We start from the raw sequence: 21310 nt of genomic DNA, 5'->3' as shown, positions 1-21310 counted from the left end.
TCTCGAAGTGCTGGAAAGAAACCCAGCCTAAAACCCCAAACAGCAAGCAATGCAGGTGTAGAAGCACGGTGGCTAGGAAAAACTCCCTAGAAAGGGCAAAACATAGCCTGGTTCCTCTCTAGGTTTCTTCCTATGTGGGGTGGCCAGTCCTCTTCTGGCTGTGCCGGGTGGAGATTATAACAGAACATGGCCAAGATGTTCAAATGTTCATAAATGACCAGCATGGTCAAATAATAGGTCTGGGACAGGTAGCACATCCAGGAGTGGTCAGGAGACACTGTGGCCCCATCTGATGATACCCCCAGACAGGGCCAAACAGGAAGGATATAACCCCACCCACTTTGCCAAAGGACAGCCCCCACACCACTAGAGGGATATCTTCAACCACCAACTTACCATCCTGAGTCGAGGCCGAGTATAGCCCACAAAGATCTCCGCCATGGCACAACCCAAGGTGGGGTGCGCCAACCCACCAGGGTCTTGATTAGACTACAGTTTGGCGTCGTAACCGACTTCAGTGGGCAAAACCTTCGATGAATACTGGTCTCGCTGGAGAACTGTGCTCTTCACGGATGAATCCCATTTACAACTGTAACGGGAAGATGGCAGACGGCGTGTGGGCGTGTGGTTTGCTTATGTCAACGTTGTGTACAGTATGCCCCATGGTGGCATTGGGGTTGCAAGTGCTGGTTCAGTTTATTTAAATTGTTTTGTTTGTGCAAGTGGGAGGTTATTCTTTAAGATTCTGTTTTGAAGGGTTTCAGATGTTTTTGGAAGATGGCCTCTGTTTTCAGTCGGAATCTGGTTCCACCATTAGGGTGGACAGAGCAGAGCTTGAACGAGGCTGAGCGGGAGCTCAGTAGGGGAGCTGCCGTCCCACAGGGGTGAGAGGGCCAAGACGAGGGGTTGGGGTGTAGGGTTTGAAGGTAGGGAAGGGCAGTTCCTCTCGTTGTTCTATAGGTAAGCACCTTTTAACCAATCTCTTAGCTTTACTCAAACACAGGAAGTGTGGTGTTATTTGGACTTATGGTTCACCATAATGTTTTCTAAGGTTTTCCAAAATGTCCAAGATGGAGGAGAATCTATCCTGATGGACCTTGAGACAAATTTGTTCAGCATGAGGAATGACACTTACATACACTGAGTGCACAAAACATTAGGAACACCTTCCTAATATTGAGTTGCCACGCTGTTTAGCCCTCAGAACAGCCTGAATTCGTTGGGTCATGGACTCTACACGGTGTCAAGGTGTTCCACAGGGATGCTGGCCCATGTGGACTCCAATGCTTCCCACAGTTGTGTCAAGTTGGCTGGATGTCCTTTGGGTGGTGGCCCGTTCTTGATGCACATAGGAAACTGTTCAGTGTGAAAACCCCATTTTCTCCCCTTCATCTCCACTGATTGAAGTGGATTAACAAGTTACATCAATAAGGGATCATAGATTTCACCTGGATTCACCTGGTCAGTCTGTAATGGAAAGAGCAGGTGTTCCTAATATTTTTGTACACTTGGTTTACAAAGTTTAACCTCTAGCGTCGAGCAATCCCGTATCCGGGAGCGTAATCATAGCCTCAAGCTCATTAGCATAACGCAACGTTTCCTATTCATGAAAATCGCAAATGAAATGAAATAAATATATTGGCTCACAAGCTTAGCCTTTTGTTAACAACACTGTCATCTCAGATTTTCAAAATATGCTTTTCAACTATAGCTACACAAGCATTTGTGTAAGAGTATTGATAGCCTAGCATAGCATTAAGCCTAGCATTCAGCAGGCAACATTCACAAAAACAAGAAAAGCATTCAAATAAAATCATTTACCTTTGAAGAACTTCGGATGTTTTCAATGAGGAGACTCTCAGTTAGATAGCAAATGTTCATTTTTTTCCAAAAATATTATTTGTGTAAGAGAAATAGCTCCGTTTTGTTCATCACGTTTGGCTAAGAAAACAAAAACAAAAATGCAGTCACTTACAACGTCAAACTTTTTTCCAAATTCGCTCCATAATATCAACAGAAACATGGCAAACGTTGTTTAGAATCAATCCTCAAGGTGTGTTTCACATATCTATTCGATAATCTATCAGTGGTGGCAGCTGGCTTCTCATCAGAAGAAAACGGAAAAATGCTGTAGCTGGAGATTACGCAATAATTGCGACTGAGGACACCAAGCGACCACCTGGTAAATGTAGTCTCTTATGGTCAATCTTCCAATGATATGCCTACAAATACGTCATAATGCTGCAGACACCTTGGGGAAAACGTGGAAAAGGTAAGCTGACTCCAAGCTCCTCCACAGCCATATAAGGAGTCATTGCCATGAGGCGGTTTCAAAAAATGCGGCACTTCCTGATTGGATTTTTATTTGGGTTTTTTCTGTAACATCAGTTCTGTGGCACTCAGACAATATCTTTGCAGTTTTGGAAACGCCAGTGTTTTCTTTCCAAAGCTGTCAATTATATGCATAGTCGATTATCTTTTCGTGACAAAATATCTTGTTTAAAACGGGAACGTTTTTCCTCCAAAAATTAAAAGAGCGCCCCCTTTATCGAAGAAGTTAAGTCTGTCAAACAGGTGTCCAAAATAAGGGCTTATGTGTTACTGCTGACAACAGCACCCCCTATAGGCCAACTGGTGCCATTCTATAACTTATTCATGGCCTCTAGTTTAAAAGTTATAATCATTTGTTGGGTGATTTTATATTTGTCCTATTTAACACATGTACAAGTGTGTGTTTAATATGCTTGTGAATTTGATTTGGAACTAGACAAGCGTGCTGGGTGGGAATGATGGGGACAGGGGGAGTCCTGGAGAAACTCCACTTTAGCCAGGGAGCAAGTCTCCAGAACATGTAGTTTAGATGGGGTTTTTCCTGGAAAGGCTAGACATGTTTACAGTAGAGAGATGAGAATATCATTAAGGATGAATAGGGTTTATGTTTTTTTTGTGTGTGTTCTCTATTTGCCCCCCCCCCCCCTCCAGAGGTGAAACTCAGGCTCTATGGGTCTTCCTGCACCAAGTTTGGTTTCAAAGATTCTGATGTCAACATTGATATCCAGTTCCCCCCTCATGTGAGTGGCCCTGCTTGCTAATGAGATGCATGTGAGTGGCCCTGCTTGCTAATGAGATGCGTGTGAGTGGCCCTGCTTGCTAATGAGATGCATGTGAGTGGCCCTGCTTGCTAATGAGATGCATGTGAGTGGCCCTGCTTGCTAATGAGATGCATGTGAGTGGCCCTGCTTGCTAATGAGATGCATGTGAGTGGCCCTGCTTGCTAATGAGATGCGTGTGAGTGGCCCTGCTTGCTAATGAGATGCGTGTGAGTGGCCCTGCTTGCTAATGAGATGCGTGTGAGTGGCCCTGCTTGCTAATGAGATGCGTGTGAGTGGCCCTGCTTGCTAATGAGATGCGTGTGAGTGGCCCTGCTTGCTAATGAGATGCGTGTGAGTGGCCCTGCTTGCTAATGAGATGCGTGTGAGTGGCCCTGCTTGCTAATGAGATGCGTGTGAGTGGCCCTGCTTGCTAATGAGATGCGTGTGAGTGGCCCTGCTTGCTAATGAGATGCGTGTGAGTGGCCCTGCTTGCTAATGAGATGCGTGTGAGTGGCCCTGCTTGCTAATGAGATGCGTGTGAGTGGCCCTGCTTGCTAACGAGATGCGTGTGAGTGGCCCTGCTTGCTAACGAGATGCGTGTGAGTGGCCCTGCTTGCTAACGAGATGCGTGTGAGTGGCCCTGCTTGCTAACGAGATGCGTGTGAGTGGCCCTGCTTGCTAACGAGATGCGTGTGAGTGGCCCTGCTTGCTAATGAGATGCGTGTGAGTGGCCCTGCTTGCTAATGAGATGCGTGTGAGTGGCCCTGCTTGCTAATGAGATGCGTGTGAGTGGCCCTGCTTGCTAATGAGATGCGTGTGAGTGGCCCTGCTTGCTAATGAGATGCGTGTGAGTGGCCCTGCTTGCTAATGAGATGCGTGTGAGTGGCCCTGCTTGCTAATGAGATGCGTGTGAGTGGCCCTGCTTGCTAATGAGATGCGTGTGAGTGGCCCTGCTTGCTAATGAGATGCGTGTGAGTGGCCCTGCTTGCTAATGAGATGCGTGTGAGTGGCCCTGCTTGCTAATGAGATGCGTGTGAGTGGCCCTGCTTGCTAATGAGATGCGTGTGAGTGGCCCTGCTTGCTAATGAGATGCGTGTGAGTGGCCCTGCTTGCTAATGAGATGCGTGTGAGTGGCCCTGCTTGCTAATGAGATGCGTGTGAGTGGCCCTGCTTGCTAATGAGATGCGTGTGAGTGGCCCTGCTTGCTAATGAGATGCGTGTGAGTCGCCCTGCTTGCTAATGAGATGCGTGTGAGTGGCCCTGCTTTCTAATGAGATGCGTGTGAGTGGCCCTGCTTTCTAATGAGATGCGTGTGAGTGGCCCTGCTTGCTAATAGTGAATGATTCGTTTATTTTCCATTTTGCTGTGATGGTCATGTTTTTCCTGAAGCTTTATAATATTGTAATCTATGATTTTATTAAGGTTTTGAAATGGGTCTGTGTTCACAGATATATTCCCTTTGTGTAATCTATCATATATTCTTTTAAATTATATATATTTTTTCAATGTTCACAGATGCATCAGCCAGACGTTCTGTTGCTGGTCCAGAAGAGTCTGTCAGTCAGCCGTGAGTATGACTGACTGTTCCCTCCTCGAGACACGCTACTGTAGAAACCACCATAAAAACCAATGATACTGTTAGCATTAGCATCGTCATTTAGTGGAGTTGGTGGTGGTTGTTTCCAGATCTCTTCGGTAACCTGGAGGTAGACTTTCATGCCAGGGTACCGGTGGTCATCTGTACAGACAAGGACAGGTCAGTCCTTCATTAATCACATTGTTCTGGATCGTCACGTTCTTTCATATGTGCTGCTATCTGACGGTTGTATTGTTCAACACTCTTCTTCCTGAATATAACCACGTCTCCATTTTGATTGATGTGAAAGTGTGGCTGATGGGGACCTGTAGTTTGTCAGGAAGAATCTGTCTGATGGTTGTTGTTGTTGTTGTTGTTGTCGTCCAAGTGGTCTGGTGTGTAAGGTGAGCGCAGGAAATGACAACGCCTGCCTGACCACCTCCTTCCTGTTTGAGCTGTCCAGTCGGGAGCCTCTCCTGCTGCCACTCGTCCTTGGTTTCAGACACTGGGCCTGGGTGAGTTTATTCATTGGCCCTCATACCTGGTTACTACCACCACCAGTTAGCCTATCAGTGTTTCCTCTAGATTATGGGGAACTTTGATGGGGGTGGGGGCCACAAAGAATCCTAACTTATCAGCAGTGGCTCGTGGGTGTGTGTCCCCACACATGCAGTCGAAGTCGGCCCTAAGTTTTGTTTTCTCAGCTCTTGATAGCGGAGAGAAAAATGACTTTTTTTTTTTAAATAAATTTTCCCTGCAATTCTGCACATTTTGCCATGGGGCATAGAGAAGACTTTGAGTTGATCCACGGGTCTACAAAAAAGGGGGTCCCATGCCACCAGTTGCCCATCCCTGCCCTCGCTATATCTCTAGGTGAGGCGCTGAGGTTCCTCAGACATTTTGGCCTGTAAACACCTCACCACCGAGGGGTGAATGAAGTCACATTTTCACATGATCGTTAAATTAACTTCACATTGGATTTGTGTCAGTTAGGATTCACTCCACATACAGAATTGTCCTTTGTGTCCCAAGGCTCACTTTTCAGTGTTTTTGACATTGTCTCTCCCCCCCTGTCTGTCTGTCTGTCTGTCTCAGATCTGTCACGTGGACCGAGCGGAGGAGGGAGGTCTGCCTTCATACGTCCTGGCTCTCATGGTCATCTACTTCCTCCAACAGAGGAAACGGCCCGTCCTGCCTGCCTACCTGGGACACGAGGTACACACACACAGTCTTGTTTTAACCGTCTCACACGTACCAGCACACACACACACACCCGGGTGTGATCATTCTACACGGGTCCCTGTCGAGCACGATCAAACCGGTGTCATTAGAACGCGTATTTAGAACGTCCTGTTTCGAATGATGCAACAATCAGCCTTTGAGCCACACAGTTCTTTTTTTTAAATTTAATTTTTAATTTTTTTGAAATATTTTTGCACAAACACAGTCCTTACAAAGTTATGTCCAGAATGTGAGCTGTTTTTATTTTTTATTTTTGATGCGGTGTTCATACGTTCACAGAAGTAGCTACAGCGTAACACAATCATCCAAACCGGAGAGAAATGTAGGCTACATTTGTCCCAGCGCTAACTCAGGAAAGGTTGACGTAACGCAAGCTGTCATATTTTATAACTCTCGGCTGACATAAACGACAATATGAATTAGCTAATAGCAATTGCTATTTATAATTAATCACATGACAGGTGAGCTCACCATTGATCTAAATAATTGAGTAAAACACTTAGCAGAAGTCGAAAGTCATACGAAGATGGCTCGTTTGTGTGTGCTGCCACGCTTGTTTTCTTTCCGCATCAACCAAAGATAATAAGAGGAGACAAGATGAGTTTGGTCTGTTTTATAGTACGCATGTTGAAAGGGGGTGTGTCTTTTACGATCATCCACTTCCCTTCGCTCACTTCCAGAAGTTTACACCGAAAGATGAGTGAACTATTCCTTCACCTCATTAAACCATCTATGGTCTGACAGATTACACCCAGAATGCATTGTATAATGTCAACAAACATGGCGCCACACACAGCTGGCGAATAGCCTAGCTCATTATAGTCAGTACAACCCTCAAAGTATTTTACACCCATTATAGGTGTCCATTACAATCTACTCAATTAATCAGAATGCATTTTCTGTCACCAGTAATTGAAAACGTGAATAAAACTATACATACATGCATGCATACATATACACATACACACACAGAGACACACACACACATACATACTGAAAGGCGCCTACAGCAGAAACGACAACACGATATACAGAAAATAGGGAACTTACTTTGATAGGAACGCACACTTGTCCAAAGTTATTATCAGTAAGGAAAACAACGACGAAGCCGAGCGCCAGCAAGAACTGCGCAAAATCTTAACTTACTTCATCTGCGCGAACATGAGCGGAGTGCGGTGGGCTCTCCTCCACCAGAGAAGTTTATCCAGCTCAGTAAAACACCACTTCTATGTGAATTAATGAGGCGGAAAACACTCCTCAACTCAAACAGTTAGAAAATCATTAGATATTGACAAGTTGAAACAGTCTGTGGATAATTATCAGACAGCGGATGGTAACTGTCCTGATCCGTAACAAGCACATTTTAGAACAATGACTGTATTCTGACATCACGTGCATAAAACAACATGAAGTGAGATGTTAAACTCGCGCTGAGGGGACCGTTAGATATTTAACTCGCGCTGAGGGGACCGTTAGATATTTAACTCGCGCTGAGGGGACCGTTAGATATTTAACTCGCGCTGAGGGGACCGTTAGATGTTTAACTCGCGCTGAGGGGACCGTTAGATGTTTAACTCGCGCTGAGGGGACCGTTAGATGTTTAACTCGCGCTGAGGGGACCGTTAGATATTTAACTCACGCTGAGGGGACCGTTAGATATTTAACTCACGCTGAGGGGACCGTTAGATGTTTAACTCACGCTGAGGGGACCGTTAGATGTTTAACTCACGCTGAGGGGACCGTTAGATGTTTAACTCACGCTGAGGGGACCGTTAGATATTTAACTCACGCTGAGGGGACCGTTAGATATTTAACTCACGCTGAGGGGACCGTTAGATATTTAACTCACGCTGAGGGGACCGTTAGATATTTAACTCACGCTGAGGGGACCGTTAGATATTTAACTCACGCTGAGGGGACCGTTAGATATTTAACTCACGCTGAAGGGACCGTTAGATATTTAACTCACGCTGAAGGGACCGTTAGATATTTAACTCACGCTGAGGGGACCGTTAGATATTTAACTCACGCTGAGGGGACCGTTAGATATTTAACTCACGCTGAGGGGACCGTTAGATATTTAACTCACGCTGAGGGGACCGTTAGATATTTAACTCACGCTGAGGGGACCGTTAGATATTTAACTCACGCTGAGGGGACCGTTAGATATTTAACTCACGCTGAGGGGACCGTTAGATATTTAACTCACGCTGAGGGGACCGTTAGATATTTAACTCACGCTGAGGGGACCGTTAGAGATGTTTAACTCGCGCTGAGGTGACCGTTAGATATTTAACTCACGCTGAGGGGACCAAATGATTAACCTCCGTTTCTCCAAGTAACACATTACAGAAAAGAGGAAATAGGAATCCCATTGGACAATGAAAGGAGAAAAGCTCCACCCAGCTGACTGTCGACCAATCACATTCACGTTGTCAAGCGGTTGCTAAGCTAATCGTCAACGCAATTCTAATTGAGTTTCCCCCATCTCCTTAAAATAATCTCTGTGGGAAAGCAACGTAACGCTGCCGTGGCAGAGAAACATTGCATTGTGGGTTTTATAGTAGTCTTGAACTGCATCAGATTTCCCAAAATTATTTTAGGCATAGTCTATTAGGTCTGGTGTTTTTATTTAGTTAATTGTTGTTTTAACGTTTTCATTCTGGTTCGCAGTGCGGACCCAACCGAGGTCCTCGTACCGCACGGTTCTGTACAAATATGTGTAAAGTTTACAACCCTTGTCTAGTGATGTTCTGTATTGTGTTTTATGTTTTGTGTCGACCCCAGGAAGAGTAGCTGCTGCTTTCGCCACACACACACACACACACACACACACACACAGCAGAGGAAACAACCCACCCTGCTGTGTTCTCCATCAGCAGGCTGTACTACATCTAACCATAACACCTCTCCCCTTTATCCTCAGATAAAGGAGTTCTCCATCAGCAGGCTACATGAATTCAGTCTGACCTACATGGAGGACGGCTGTGTCCACTGGGGTTACCACCCCGTCTCCAAGGACTCTTCCTCACCCCCAGAAACTATCTTCAGGGAGGGCAAGGTAACTACACCCTGTGTGGGGTGGGGGGGGTAACTACACCTTGTGTGGGGTGGGGTGGGGGGTAACTACACCCTGTGTGGGGTGGGGGGAGGGGGGGAACTACACCCTGTGTGGGGTGGGGGTAACTACACCCTGTGTGGGGTGGGGGGAACTACACCCTGTGTGGGGTGGGGGTAACTACACCCTGTGTGGGGTGGGGGTAACTACACCCTGTGTGGGGTGGGGGTAACTACACCCTGTGTGGGGTGGGGGGGGGTTAACTACACCCTGTGTGGGGTGGGGGGGGGTTAACTACACCCTGTGTGGGGTGGGGGGGGGTTAACTACACCCTGTGTGGGGTGGGGGGGGGGGGGGTTTAACTACACCCTGTGTGGGGTGGGGGGGTTAACTACACCCTGTGTGGGGTGGGGGGGTTAACTACACCCTGTGTGGGGTGGGGGGGGTTAACTACACCCTGTGTGGGGGGGGGGGGGTTAACTACACCCTGTGTGGGGTGGGGGGGGGGGTTAACTACACCCTGTGGGGGGGGGGGGTAACTACACCCTGTGTGGGGTGGGGGGGGTTAACTACACCCTGTGTGGGGTGGGGGGGGGTAACTACACCCTGTGTGGGGTGGGGGGGGGGGGTAACTACACCCTGTGTGGGGTGGGGGGGTAACTACACCCTGTGTGGGGTGGGGGGTGCTGACTACACCGTGGGGGGGGTGTTTACTACACCCTGTGGGGGGGTGGAGGGGGGTTAACTACACCCTGTGGGGGGGGGGTCAGCCTGGTGCTCACATATAAACCTTGTTAAACATAATATTGTCAGTGTACACACTGTGTGTGTAACGAGTGCTTGTCTCTCTTCAGGCTCCTCTGGTGTTCCAGAGCTCTGTCTCTCCACCATCTGTGGGTCTTCTGTGGGTGGAGATGCTGCGTTTTTATTCGCTGGAGTTCAACATGACGGAGTGTGTCATCAGCGTGCGCACCAGCCTCGTCTTATCACGGGACGCCAAGGACTGGCCCAAGAAACGCATTGCCGTGGAGGGTACGAACTTTGACCTTCTCTACCATTCACCTGTCAAACCATCAAACTCCGCTACCAAACATGTTCTAGCATTGGTATCTATTTTTCATGGTCCTTGGAACCATATAACCTGTGGTGGGGGGGGGGGGTTCAGCCTGACCAACCAGCAGCCTAGTTACATGTGTCATATTCTCCAGGGAGGCCAGATTGAGGGCGGCAGGGTAGCCTAGTGGTTAGAGCGCTGGAATAGTAACCGGAAGGTTTTAAGTTCAAATCCCCGAGCTGACAAGGTACAAATCTGTCATTGAAAATAAGAATTTGTTCTTAACTGACATTTACCTTTGAAGAGCTTCTGATGTTTTCAATGAGGAGACTCTCAGTTACATACCAAATGCGCAGTTTTTCCTGAAAGCGTCTGTGTGTAGGAGAAATCGTTCCGTTTTCTACATTGCGTCTGGCTACCGAAACGAACCGAAAATGCAGTCACCTACAACGTAAAACTTTTTCCGGATTAACTACATAATATCGACCGAAACATGGCAAACGTTGTTTGGAATCAGTCCTCAAGGTGTTTTTTCACATATCTCTTCATTGACATGCAGTTCGTGGAAGCTTGCTTTACTCTCTGTATCGCATGGAAAAATACTGGCAGGTGACTTTTGCGCACCAATTTCGGCGCAGGACACCGGGCGGACACGTGGTAAATGTGGTCTCTTATGGTCAATCTTCCAATGATCTGCCTACAAATACGTCACAATGCTGCAGACACCTTGGGGAAACGACAGAAAGGGTTGACTCACTCCTCTCGCGTTCACAGCCATATAAGGAGATCATGAAAAACAGAGCCTCAAAAATCCTTGTCATTTCTTGGATGCCATCTCATCTTGGTTTTGCCTGAAGCTCACGTTATAGGGCACGCACAGAGAAGATCTTTGTATTTCTGGACACGTCAGAGTGTTTTCTTTCGAACAGTAGCAATTATATGCATAGTCGAGCATCTTTTTGTGACAAAATATCTTGTTTAAAACGGGAACGTTTTTCATCCAAAAATGAAATAGCGCCACCATAGATGTAAGAGGTTAACTGACTTGCCTAGTTAAATAATGGTAAAAAAAAAAAATGGAGGTCCTATATTTTCACTCTTAAGGCGTTGGCAGACGGCGTGAGGCAGACGGGGTGGCCCATTAATTTTCAATGAAGGCTTGGCCGAGCGGCGGGGGGAGGGGGGGGTTGACAAGAGGAACACCTATGTGAGAATGCTATTTATTGACTACAGCCCAGCGTTCAACATCAATGCTCATCAATAAGCTAAGGACCCTGGGACTTAACACCTCCCTCTGCAACTGGATCCTGGGCTGCCCCTAGGTGGTAAGTGTTGGTAACAACACATCGCCACGCTGATCCTCAACACAGAGGCCCCTCAGGGGTGTGTGCTTATTCCCCTCCTGTACTCCCTATTCACCCATGACTGCACGGCCAGGCACGACTCCAACACCATCATTAAGTTTGCTCAAAAGGGGCGGCAGGGTATCCTAGTGGTTAGAGAGTTGGACTAGTAACCGAAAGGTTGGAAGTTCGAATCCCCAAGTTGACAAGGTACAAATCTGTCGTTCTGCCCCTGAACAAGGCAGTTTACCCACTGTTCCGGGGCCGTCATCGAAAATAAGAATTTGTTCTTAACCTCTGGGATATGTGGGACGGTCGCGTCTCAACTGTGCAACATCCAGTGAGAATGCAGAGCGCTAAATTCAAATAAATTACTATAAAAATGTAACTTTTTGATGAAATCACACGTTCAATATACCATATTAAAGTTACACTTGTTGTGAATCCAGTCAACTTGTCAGATTTCAAAAATGCTTTACGGCGAAAGTAAACAATGCTATTATCTGAGGATAGCACCCAAGCAAACAAACACAGACCATCATATTTCAACCCTCCAGGCACTCCGAAATGTCCCATAAACTATCATAAATCACAAATTATCCTTTTGTTTGATTAATTCCGTCTATATATATATCCAAAATGTCAAGTTATTTGGTGCGTTTGATCCAGAAAACACCGGTTCCAACTCGCGCAACATGACTACAAAAGTTATCTTATAAGCTTTGTCCAAACATTTCAAACTACTTTTGTAGGAAAGGAAACCTTGACTGCTGGTGTGTCAACAGACATCCCCCAAACAAAAAAACAACTCTCAGAGAATGAGATCGAGGCACCACCAGTACAGAGTGTCTCAGAGAATGAGTGTACAGTTGTGGCCAAATGTTTTGGGAATGACACAAATATTAATTTTCACAGTCTGCTGCCTCAGTTTGTATGATGGCAATTTGCATATACTCCAGAATGCTGTGAAGAGTGGGCAGATGAATTGCCATGCAAATGAACTGAATCCCCCCCAAAAAAAAAACATTTCCACTGCATTTCAGCCCTGCCACAAAAGGACCAGTTGACAGCATGTCAGTGATTCTCTCGTTAACACAGGTGTGAGTGTTGACGAGGACAAGGCTTGAGATCACTCTGTCATGCTGATTGAGTTCGAATAACAGACGAGAAGCTTCAGAAGGAGGGAGGTGCTTGGAATGATTGTTCTTCCTCTGTCAACCATGGTTAACTGCAAGGAAACACGTGCCGTCATCATTGCTTTGCACAAAAAGGGCTTCACAAGCAAGGATATTGCTGCCAGTAAGATTGCACCTAAATCGTCCATTTATCGGATCATCATGAACTTAGAGCCATTCAGTTGTTGTGAAGAAGGCTTCAGGGTGCCCAAGAAAGTCCAGCAAGCGCCAGGACTGTCTCCTAAAGTTTATTCGGCTGCGGGATCGGGGCACCACCAGTACGGAGCTTGCTCAGGAATGGCAGCAGGCAGGTGTGAGTGCATCTGTACGCACAGAGAGGCGAAGACTTTGGAGGGCATCAAAGAAGCCACTTCTCTTCTGGGAAAAACATCAGGGACAGACTGATATTCTGCAAAAGGTACAGTGATTGGACTGCTGAATACTGGGGTAAAGTCATTTTCTCTGAGTCCCCTTTCCAATTGTTTGGCTCTATATTCCATCGTAACATCTGACAAAAATATCTAAAGTAACTGGGCAGCAAATTTTGCGAAAATTTATATTTGTGTCATTCTCAACTTATGGTAGTTTTTTTTTTTAAATGTATTTCTCCTTTATTTAACCAGGTAGGCCATTCTAGAACAAGTTCTCATTTACAACTGCTACCTGGCCAAGATAAAGCAAAGCAGTTCGACAGAAACAACAACAGAGTTACATGGAAAAAAACAAAACATAGTCAATAGAACAAAAGAAAACAAAAAGTCTATATACAGTGAGTGCAAATGAGGTAAGTTAAGGGAGTTAAGGCAATAAATAGGCCATGGTGGCGAAGTAATTACAATATAGCAATTAAACACTGGAATGGTAGATGTGCAGAAGATGAATGTGCAAGTAGAGATACTGGGGTGCAAAGGAGCAAGATAAATAAATAAATACAGTATGGGGATGAGGTAGGTAGATGGATGGGCTGTTTACAGATGGGCTATGTACAGGTGCAGTAATCTGTGAGCTGCTCTGACAGCTGGTGCTTAAAGCTAGTGAGGGAGATATGAGTCTCCAGCTTCAGAGATTTTTGCAGTTCGTTCTAGTCATTGGCAGCAGAGAACTGGAAGGAAAGACGACCAAAGGAGGAATTGGCTTTGGGGGTGACCAGTGAGATATACCTGCTGGAGCGTGTGCTACAGGTGGGTGTTTACTATGGTGACCAGTGAGCTGAGATAAGGCGGGGCTTTACCTAGCAGAGACTTGTAGATAACCTGTAGCCAGTGGGTTTGGCGACGAGTATGAAGCGAGGGCCAACCAACAAGAGCGTACAGGTCACAGTGGTGGGTAGTATATGGTGTTATGGTGACAAAACAGATGGCACTGTGATAGACTGCATCCAGTTTGATGACATCACCGAAGTCGAGGATCGGTAGGATGGTCAGTTTTACGGGGGTATGTTTGGCAGCATGAGTGAAGGATGCTTTGTTGCAATATTGGAAGCCAATTCTAGATGTAATTTTGGATTGTAGATGCTTAATGTGAGTCTAGAAGGAGAGTTAACAGTCTAACGAGACACCTAGGTAAGTCAGAACTGTCCAGTGTAGTGATGCTGGACAGGCGAGCAGGTGCGGGCAGTGATTGGTTGAATAGTATGCATTTAGTTTTACTTGCGTTTAAGAGCAGTTGGAGGCCACAGAAGGAGTGTTGTATGGCATTGAAGCTTGTCTGGAGGGTTGTTAACACAGTGTCCAAAGAAGGGCCAGAAGTATACAGAATGATGTCGTCTGCGTAGAGGTGGATCAGAGACTCACCAGCAGCAAGAGCGACATCATTGATATATACAGAGAAGAGAGTCGGTCCAAGAATTGAACCCTGTGGCACCCACATAGAGACTGCCAGAGGTCCGGACAACAGGCCCTCCGATTTGACACACGGAACTCTTATCAGAGAAGTAGTTGGTAAACCAGGCGAGGCAATCATGAGAAACCAAGGCTGCCGAGTGCCAATGAGGATGTGGTGATTGACAGAGTCGAAAGCCTTTGCCAGGTCGACGAATACGGCTGAACAGTAATGTCTCTTATCGATGGCGGTTATGATATCGTTTAGGACCTTGAGTGTGGCTGAGGTAAACCCATGACCAGCTCTGAAACCAGATTGCATAGCGGAGAAGGTATGGTGGGATTCGAAATGGTCGGTAATCTGTTTGTTAGCTTTCGAAGACCTTAGAAAGACAGGGAATGATAGTTATAGGTCTGTAGCAGTTTGGGTCTAGAGTGTCTCCCCCTTTGAAGAGGGGGATGACCGCGGTAGCTTTCCAATCTTTGAGAATCTCAGACTATCAGAGAGAGAGGTTGAACAGACCGGTAATAGGGGTGCAACAATTTCTGCAGACATTTTTAGAGAGGGTCCAGATTGTCTTGCCCGGCTGATTTGTAGGGGTCCAGATTTTGCAGCTCTTTCAGATCATCAGCTATCTGGAATTGGGTGAAGGAGAAATGGTGGGGGCATTGGCGGTTTGCTGTGGAGAGTGCCGGGCAGTTGACTGGGGTAGTGGAAGCCTTGATGATATTCGAGTCAGATGTTGAGCTAGCTTGCTCGCTCAAGGGCTCCGGCTGTTAGCCAGGTAGCTAGCCATAACTAGCTGGCTAGAAGGATGAAGTTAGAAGCTCATGTTGAACGAAGTCTGACCTCAGCAGGAGCAGTTGACTGAAATTAAGCTCATACCAAAATAACTTTGCTTTACAGAGAGACATACAGTGTTGAGCCAGGCTGCAATGAAGGAGGCAAAGGTTCTACACAGAGGAAGCATTGAAGCAAGCAGGGAGAGAGGTTCTACACAGAGAGGAAGCATTGAAGCAAGCAGGGAGAGGTTCTACGCAGAGACAAAGCATTGAAGCAAGCAGGGAGAGAGGTTCTACGCAGAGAGACGAAGCATTGAAGCAAGCAGGGAGAGAGGTTCTACGCAGAGAGACGAAGCATTGAAGCAAGCAGGGAGAGAGGTTCTACACAGAGAGAGGAAGCATTGAAGCAAGCAGGGAGAGGTTCTACACAGAGGAAGCATTGAAGCAAGCAGGGAGAGGTTCAACACAGAGAGAGGAAGCATTGAAGCAAGCAGGGAGAGGTTCAACACAGAGAGAGGAAGCATTGAAGCAAGCAGGGAGAGGTTCTACACAGAGGAAGCATTGAAGCAAGCAGGGAGAGGTTCTACACAGAGGAAGCATTGAAGCAAGCAGGGAGAGGTTCTACACAGAGGAAGCATTGAAGCAAGCAGGGAGAGGTTCTACACAGAGAGAGGAAGCATTGAAGCAAGCAGGGAGAGAGGTTATACACAGAGACGAAGCATTGAAGCAAGCAGGGAGAGGTTCTACACAGAGAGAGGAAGCATTGAAGCAAGCAGGGAGAGGCTCGACACAGAGGAAGCATTGAAGCAAGCAGGGAGAGGTTCTACACAGAGGAAGCATTGAAGCAAGCAGGGAGAGGTTCTACACAGAGGAAGCATTGAAGCAAGCAGGGAGAGGTTATACACAGAGGAAGCATTGAAGCAAGCAGGGAGAGGTTCTACACAGAGAGAGGAAGCATTGAAGCAAGCAGGGAGAGAGGTTATACACAGAGACGAAGCATTGAAGCAAGCAGGGAGAGGTTCTACACAGAGAGAGGAAGCATTGAAGCAAGCAGGGAGAGGCTCGACACAGAGGAAGCATTGAAGCAAGCAGGGAGAGAGGTTAGTAGTACACTGGTTCCCAAACTTGGGGTCCGGGACCCATGTTGGGTCCTCTGAGAGAATCTTTAATCTTAATCTTGTTTCTCTTTAAATGGGTAAAGAATACAACATTTTAGTGTCAACTAAGGGCCTTTTACACTGTCAGAATTCCCTTTCATGTCATTATGTCCTGTGTTGGGACTGCCTGTGGGACTTAACTTCTTATGGGCAGGTGGGACGGTAGCGTGGGAGGGTAGGCCAGCATCCTGTGAAATTGCAGAGCGCGAAATTCAAACTACAGTATTATAAATATTTAACTTTCATTAAATCACAAGTGTAATACACTAAAATTAAATAGTGTCCTCGGTGTTTCGCCTGCCATATGAGTTCTGTTATACTCAGACATAATTTCAATGTTTTTAGAAACTTTAGAGTGTTTTCTATCCAAATATAACCAATTATATGCATATCCTAGCTTCTAGGCCTGAGTAACAGGCAGTTTACTTTGGGCACACTCTTCATCTGGACGTTAGAATACTGCCCCTTATCCAAGAGAGGTTAACATATTTTGTGAATATTCCTTATATGAATATTATATATTTTGTGAATATTCCTTATACATTTCATATATATGTTTTTCTATTATTATTATCGTGTACGCTGAACAACATTTTTTTATACAACGTGCAACAATTTCAAAGATTTGACTGCATTACAGTTCATATAAGGAAACCAGTCAACATCAGTACTGACTTACTGTGTGGAACAACACTACAAATTAGTGGATTTGGCTATTTCAGCCTCACTGACAGGTGTATAAAATCGAACACACCGCCATGCAATCTCTATAGACAAACATTGGCAGTAGAATAGCCTTACTGAAAAGCTCGATGACTTTCAACGAGGCATCGTCAGAAGATGCCACCTTCCCAACAAGTCAGTTCGTCAAATTTCGTCCCCGTTTAACTTTTTAAGTGCTGTTGTTGTGAAGTGTAAACGTCTATGAGCAACAACCACTCAGCCGTGAAGTGGTAAACCACAAGAGCTCACAGAACAAGACAGCAGAGTGCTAAAGTGCATAGCGAGTAAAAAATGTTCTACTCTTGGTTGCGTCACTCACTACCAAGTTCCAAACTGCCTCTGGAAGCAACGTCAGCACAATAACTGTCTGTCAGGAGCTTCATGAAATGGGTTCCCATGGCTGAGCAGCTGCACACAAGCCTTACATCACCACGTGCAATACCAAGCGTGGGCTGGAGTGGTGTAAACCAAGCGTGGGCTGGAGTGGTGTAAACCAAGCGTGGGCTGGAGTGGTGTAAACCAAGCGTGGGCTGGAGTGGTGTAAACCAAGCGTGGGCTGGAGTGGTGTAAACCAAGCGTGGGCTGGAGTGGCGTGGGCCAGAGTGGCGTGGGCCAGAGTGGCGTGGGCCAGAGTGGCGTGGGCTGGAGTGGCGTGGGCTGGAGTGGTGTAAAGCTTGCTGCTGTTGGACTCTGGAGCAGTGGAAACGTGTTCTCTGGAGTGATGAATCACGCTTCAGAATATGGGGGGGCCCAATTCCATATTAATGCCCATGGTTTTGGAATGAAATGTAGGGCGAGCAGGTGTCCATATACTTACAGTGGTAAATAAGTAGTGTTATTGAGTAGAATTTGTCATGTAGTGATGTATAGTAAGTGAATAGTTTTTTTCATGCGGTTGTGGTGATATACTGCTATCTGGTGGTGACTAGAAAAACAGCATATGAAATATTACAAATTGATGGTCCTTCAAAAATAAATATTAGTGCTTGAAAAAGTACTTCAAAGTCCTTGAATTTGAATTGCTGTCCTTGAATCTGTACAGTTTGCATTTTAGCTAACCCTAACTCTTTTTCTAACCTGATATATTAATTCTCCTAACCTGCTAACCCCAGTTCTCCTAACCTGCTACCCCAGTTCTCCTAACCTGCTACCCCAGTTCTCCTAACCTGCTACCTCAGTTCTCCTAACCTGCTACCTCAGTTCTCCTAACCTGCTACCTCAGTTCTCCTAACCTGCTGCCTCAGTTCTCCTCACCTGCTGCCTCAGTTCTCCTCACCTGCTGCCTCAGTTCTCCTAACCTGCTGCCTCAGTTCTCCTAACCTGCTGCCTCAGTTCTCCTAACCTGCTGCCTCAGTTCTCCTAACCTGCTGCCTCAGTTTTCCTAACCTGCTGCCTCAGTTTTCCTAACCTGCTGCCTCAGTTTTCCTAACCTGCTGCCTCAGTTCTCCTAACCTGCTGCCTCAGTTCTCCTAACCTGCTGCCTCAGTTCTCCTAACCTGCTGCCTCAGTTCTCCTAACCTGCTGCCTCAGTTCTCTTAACCTGCTGCCTCAGTTCTCTTAACCTGCTGCCTCAGTTCTCTTAACCTGCTGCCTCAGTTCTCTTAACCTGCTGCCTCAGTTCTCCTAACCCGCTACAAAAGGTGCATCCCTTCTTGCCATGACCGGCTGGCCCTGGTGTTCCTAGACAGTCATGTGTTATTGATTAGGCCTAATTACAATGTTCATGCCTAGGATACATTACATTAGAGAGGGATGGATTACATTTAAAAACAGCTGTGTGTTATTTAAGAATTAAAACGTTAATAAAAGTAGCCTATAGGACAGATCGTTCGCAAATTGTATTATACAAATATTGTATTTTTAAGTTTTTATTACTGGGTAGGCAACTTGTTCTTCTAGGCTTAACTATTTTGTCTGTTTTTTAAATGATATTATGATTTATAGGAAGGGTAAAGATACAATGTCTTGCTCTTCAATTAAACACTAATTTCTACTGTTGAAATGGATTCCAATAATGTAGCTGTGGTTTTGAGCATCGTGGGTGGAAGTCCTAATATGGATGTCCGGTCAATTTCTCAAATGTCCGTTAAATTTAAATTATTTCGGGTCACGTTGTCCCGGTGACAAATATTCCTCACGGAAGTCCTCTCCAGCACGTACAGCAGGACCGGCTAACTTTCCCACTCTGGCTAGCTGGCTAATACTCTCACTTTACAGAGGGACTTTTTAACAATAAAAATCATTGTTTTCTAATTGTTTAGTTTTTTTATAAAAAATGTGTGTTGCATGGAAATACATTGTTTATTTCATTTTTATGGTCACTGGTGTCTGTCGTCCTCCTCGTGTGTGTTAAGGGACCGGTGGCGTAGCCCGCGTTGACTAGAGGGACCGGTGGCGTAGCCCGCGTTGACTAGAGGGACCGGTGGCGTAGCCCGCGTTGACTAGATGGACCGGTGGCGTAGCCCGCGTTGACTAGGGGGACCGGTGGAGTAGCCCGCGTTGACTAGGGGGACCGGTGGCGTAGCCCGCGTTGACTAGGGGGACCGGTGGCGTAGCCCGCGTTGACTAGGGGGACCGGTGGCGTAGCCCGCGTTGACTAGGGGGACCGGTGGCGTAGCCCGCGTTGACTAGGGGGACCGGTGGCGTAGCCCGCGTTGACTAGGGGGACCGGTGGAGTAGCCCGCGTTGACTAGGGGGAACGGTGGCGTAGCCCGCGTTGACTAGGGGGAACGGTGGCGTAGCCCGCGTTGACTAGGGGGAACGGTGGCGTAGCCCGCGTTGACTAGGGGGAACGGTGGCGTTGACTAGAGGGAACGGTGGCGTTGACTGGGGGGAACGGTGGCGTTGACTGGGGGGAACGGTGGCGTTGACTGGGGGAACGGTGGCGTTGACTGGGGGGAACGGTGGCGTTGACTGGGGGGAACGGTGGCGTTGACTGGGGGGAACGGTGGCGTTGACTGGGGGGAACGGTGGCGTTGACTGGGGGGAACGGTGGCGTTGACTGGGGGGAACGGTGGCGTTGACTGGGGGGAACGGTGGCGTTGACTGGGGGGAACGGTGGCGTTGACTGGGGGGAACGGTGGCGTTGACTGGGGGGAACGGTGGCGTTGACTGGGGGGAACGGTGGCGTTGACCGGGGGGAACGGTGGCGTTGACCGGGGGGAACGGTGGCGATGACTGGGGGGAACGGTGGCGTTGACCGGGGGGAACGGTGGCGTTGACCTGGGGGAACGGTGGCGTTGACCGGGGGGAACGGTGGCGTTGACCGGGGGGAACGGTGGCGATGACTGGGGGGAACGGTGGCGTTGACCGGGGGGAACGGTGGCGTTGACCTGGGGGAACGGTGGCGTTGACCAGGGGGAACGGTGGCGTTGACCAGGGGGAACGGTGGCGTTGACCAGGGGGAACGGTGGCGTTGACCAGGGGGAACTTGTGATATTCAGCTGTCTGAAGGGCCCTTTAATGCTACACCTGTGTCAGCGGTTACCAGGTAGACTTTGTAAAGGGAAACACTGTTGTTTAGCACTGCAAATCATAATGCTCAAGTTCTGATTTTGAGACTAGATTTAATTGTGTGTTTTAGATCCGTTTGCTGTGAAGAGGAACGTGGCTCGGACATTGAACAGCCAACAGATGTACGAGTACATCCTCCACTGCCTCAAATCGACTTACAAGTACTTCGCCCTGCCCCTCAGCCTTCCATCAGCCAACCACAAGATGGCAGGGCCTCGAGGAGCTAATTACAAACAAGGGCCTCGTCAGAAGGCTCTGAGTGACGTGAGCCGTGTCCAATCAGGGTTGAGCAGTCTCAAACTGGAGTCTCAGGCAGCCAATGGGCAGAAAGGAGAGGCGGGCTTTAAGCATGACTCTGACTGTATGGTGGAGGAAGAGGAGGAGAGCCCTTCAGACTCTGATAACGAAGGAGAGAAAGAAGATGAGGATTTGGGGAAGAACAGCCTATCGGAGGAGGAAGAGGAGGATGAAGAGCTAGATGAGGAAGTATATCCCAGACATCACCTCGACAGTGTAAACACGGAGGACGAAGAGCTGTTCCCATTGGACGAGGTCTCGGAGGAGCTTCTCTCAGACGAGGAGGGGCCAGACCTAGACACTCCCAGTTCATTGGACGAGGAGGAGGTAGCCTCGCCCAAACAGGATGTGCTTGACAACAAGACCGAGGGGGCCAGTGGTCTCTGCTATGGCTTCATCAGACAGGCCTTCACCCGTGGAAAGGTTGGTAGATAGGAGAGCATGTGATCAAAACTCAACGAAATATACAGGACACAA

General features: G+C 47.3%; 1 protein-coding gene across 1 annotated transcript in view; it reads left to right on the top strand.

Annotated features, from left to right (window-relative positions):
- Nucleotides 1-21310, top strand: part of tut7 (terminal uridylyl transferase 7) — a 61223-nt gene that overhangs the window by 8197 nt on the left and 31716 nt on the right. The window contains exons 7-14 of the mRNA XM_064936548.1: nt 2983-3071; nt 4608-4659; nt 4779-4848; nt 5057-5183; nt 5764-5883; nt 8837-8971; nt 9823-10000; nt 20607-21256. Coding sequence (XP_064792620.1) covers nt 2983-3071; nt 4608-4659; nt 4779-4848; nt 5057-5183; nt 5764-5883; nt 8837-8971; nt 9823-10000; nt 20607-21256 — 1421 coding nt within the window. The remainder of the gene's footprint in view (nt 1-2982; nt 3072-4607; nt 4660-4778; nt 4849-5056; nt 5184-5763; nt 5884-8836; nt 8972-9822; nt 10001-20606; nt 21257-21310) is intronic.

Source organism: Oncorhynchus masou, chromosome 25 (assembly GCF_036934945.1).
Source record: "Oncorhynchus masou masou isolate Uvic2021 chromosome 25, UVic_Omas_1.1, whole genome shotgun sequence".
Taxonomy (NCBI): Eukaryota; Metazoa; Chordata; class Actinopteri; order Salmoniformes; family Salmonidae; genus Oncorhynchus; species Oncorhynchus masou.
This window is presented reverse-complemented; position numbering and strand designations above follow the sequence as displayed.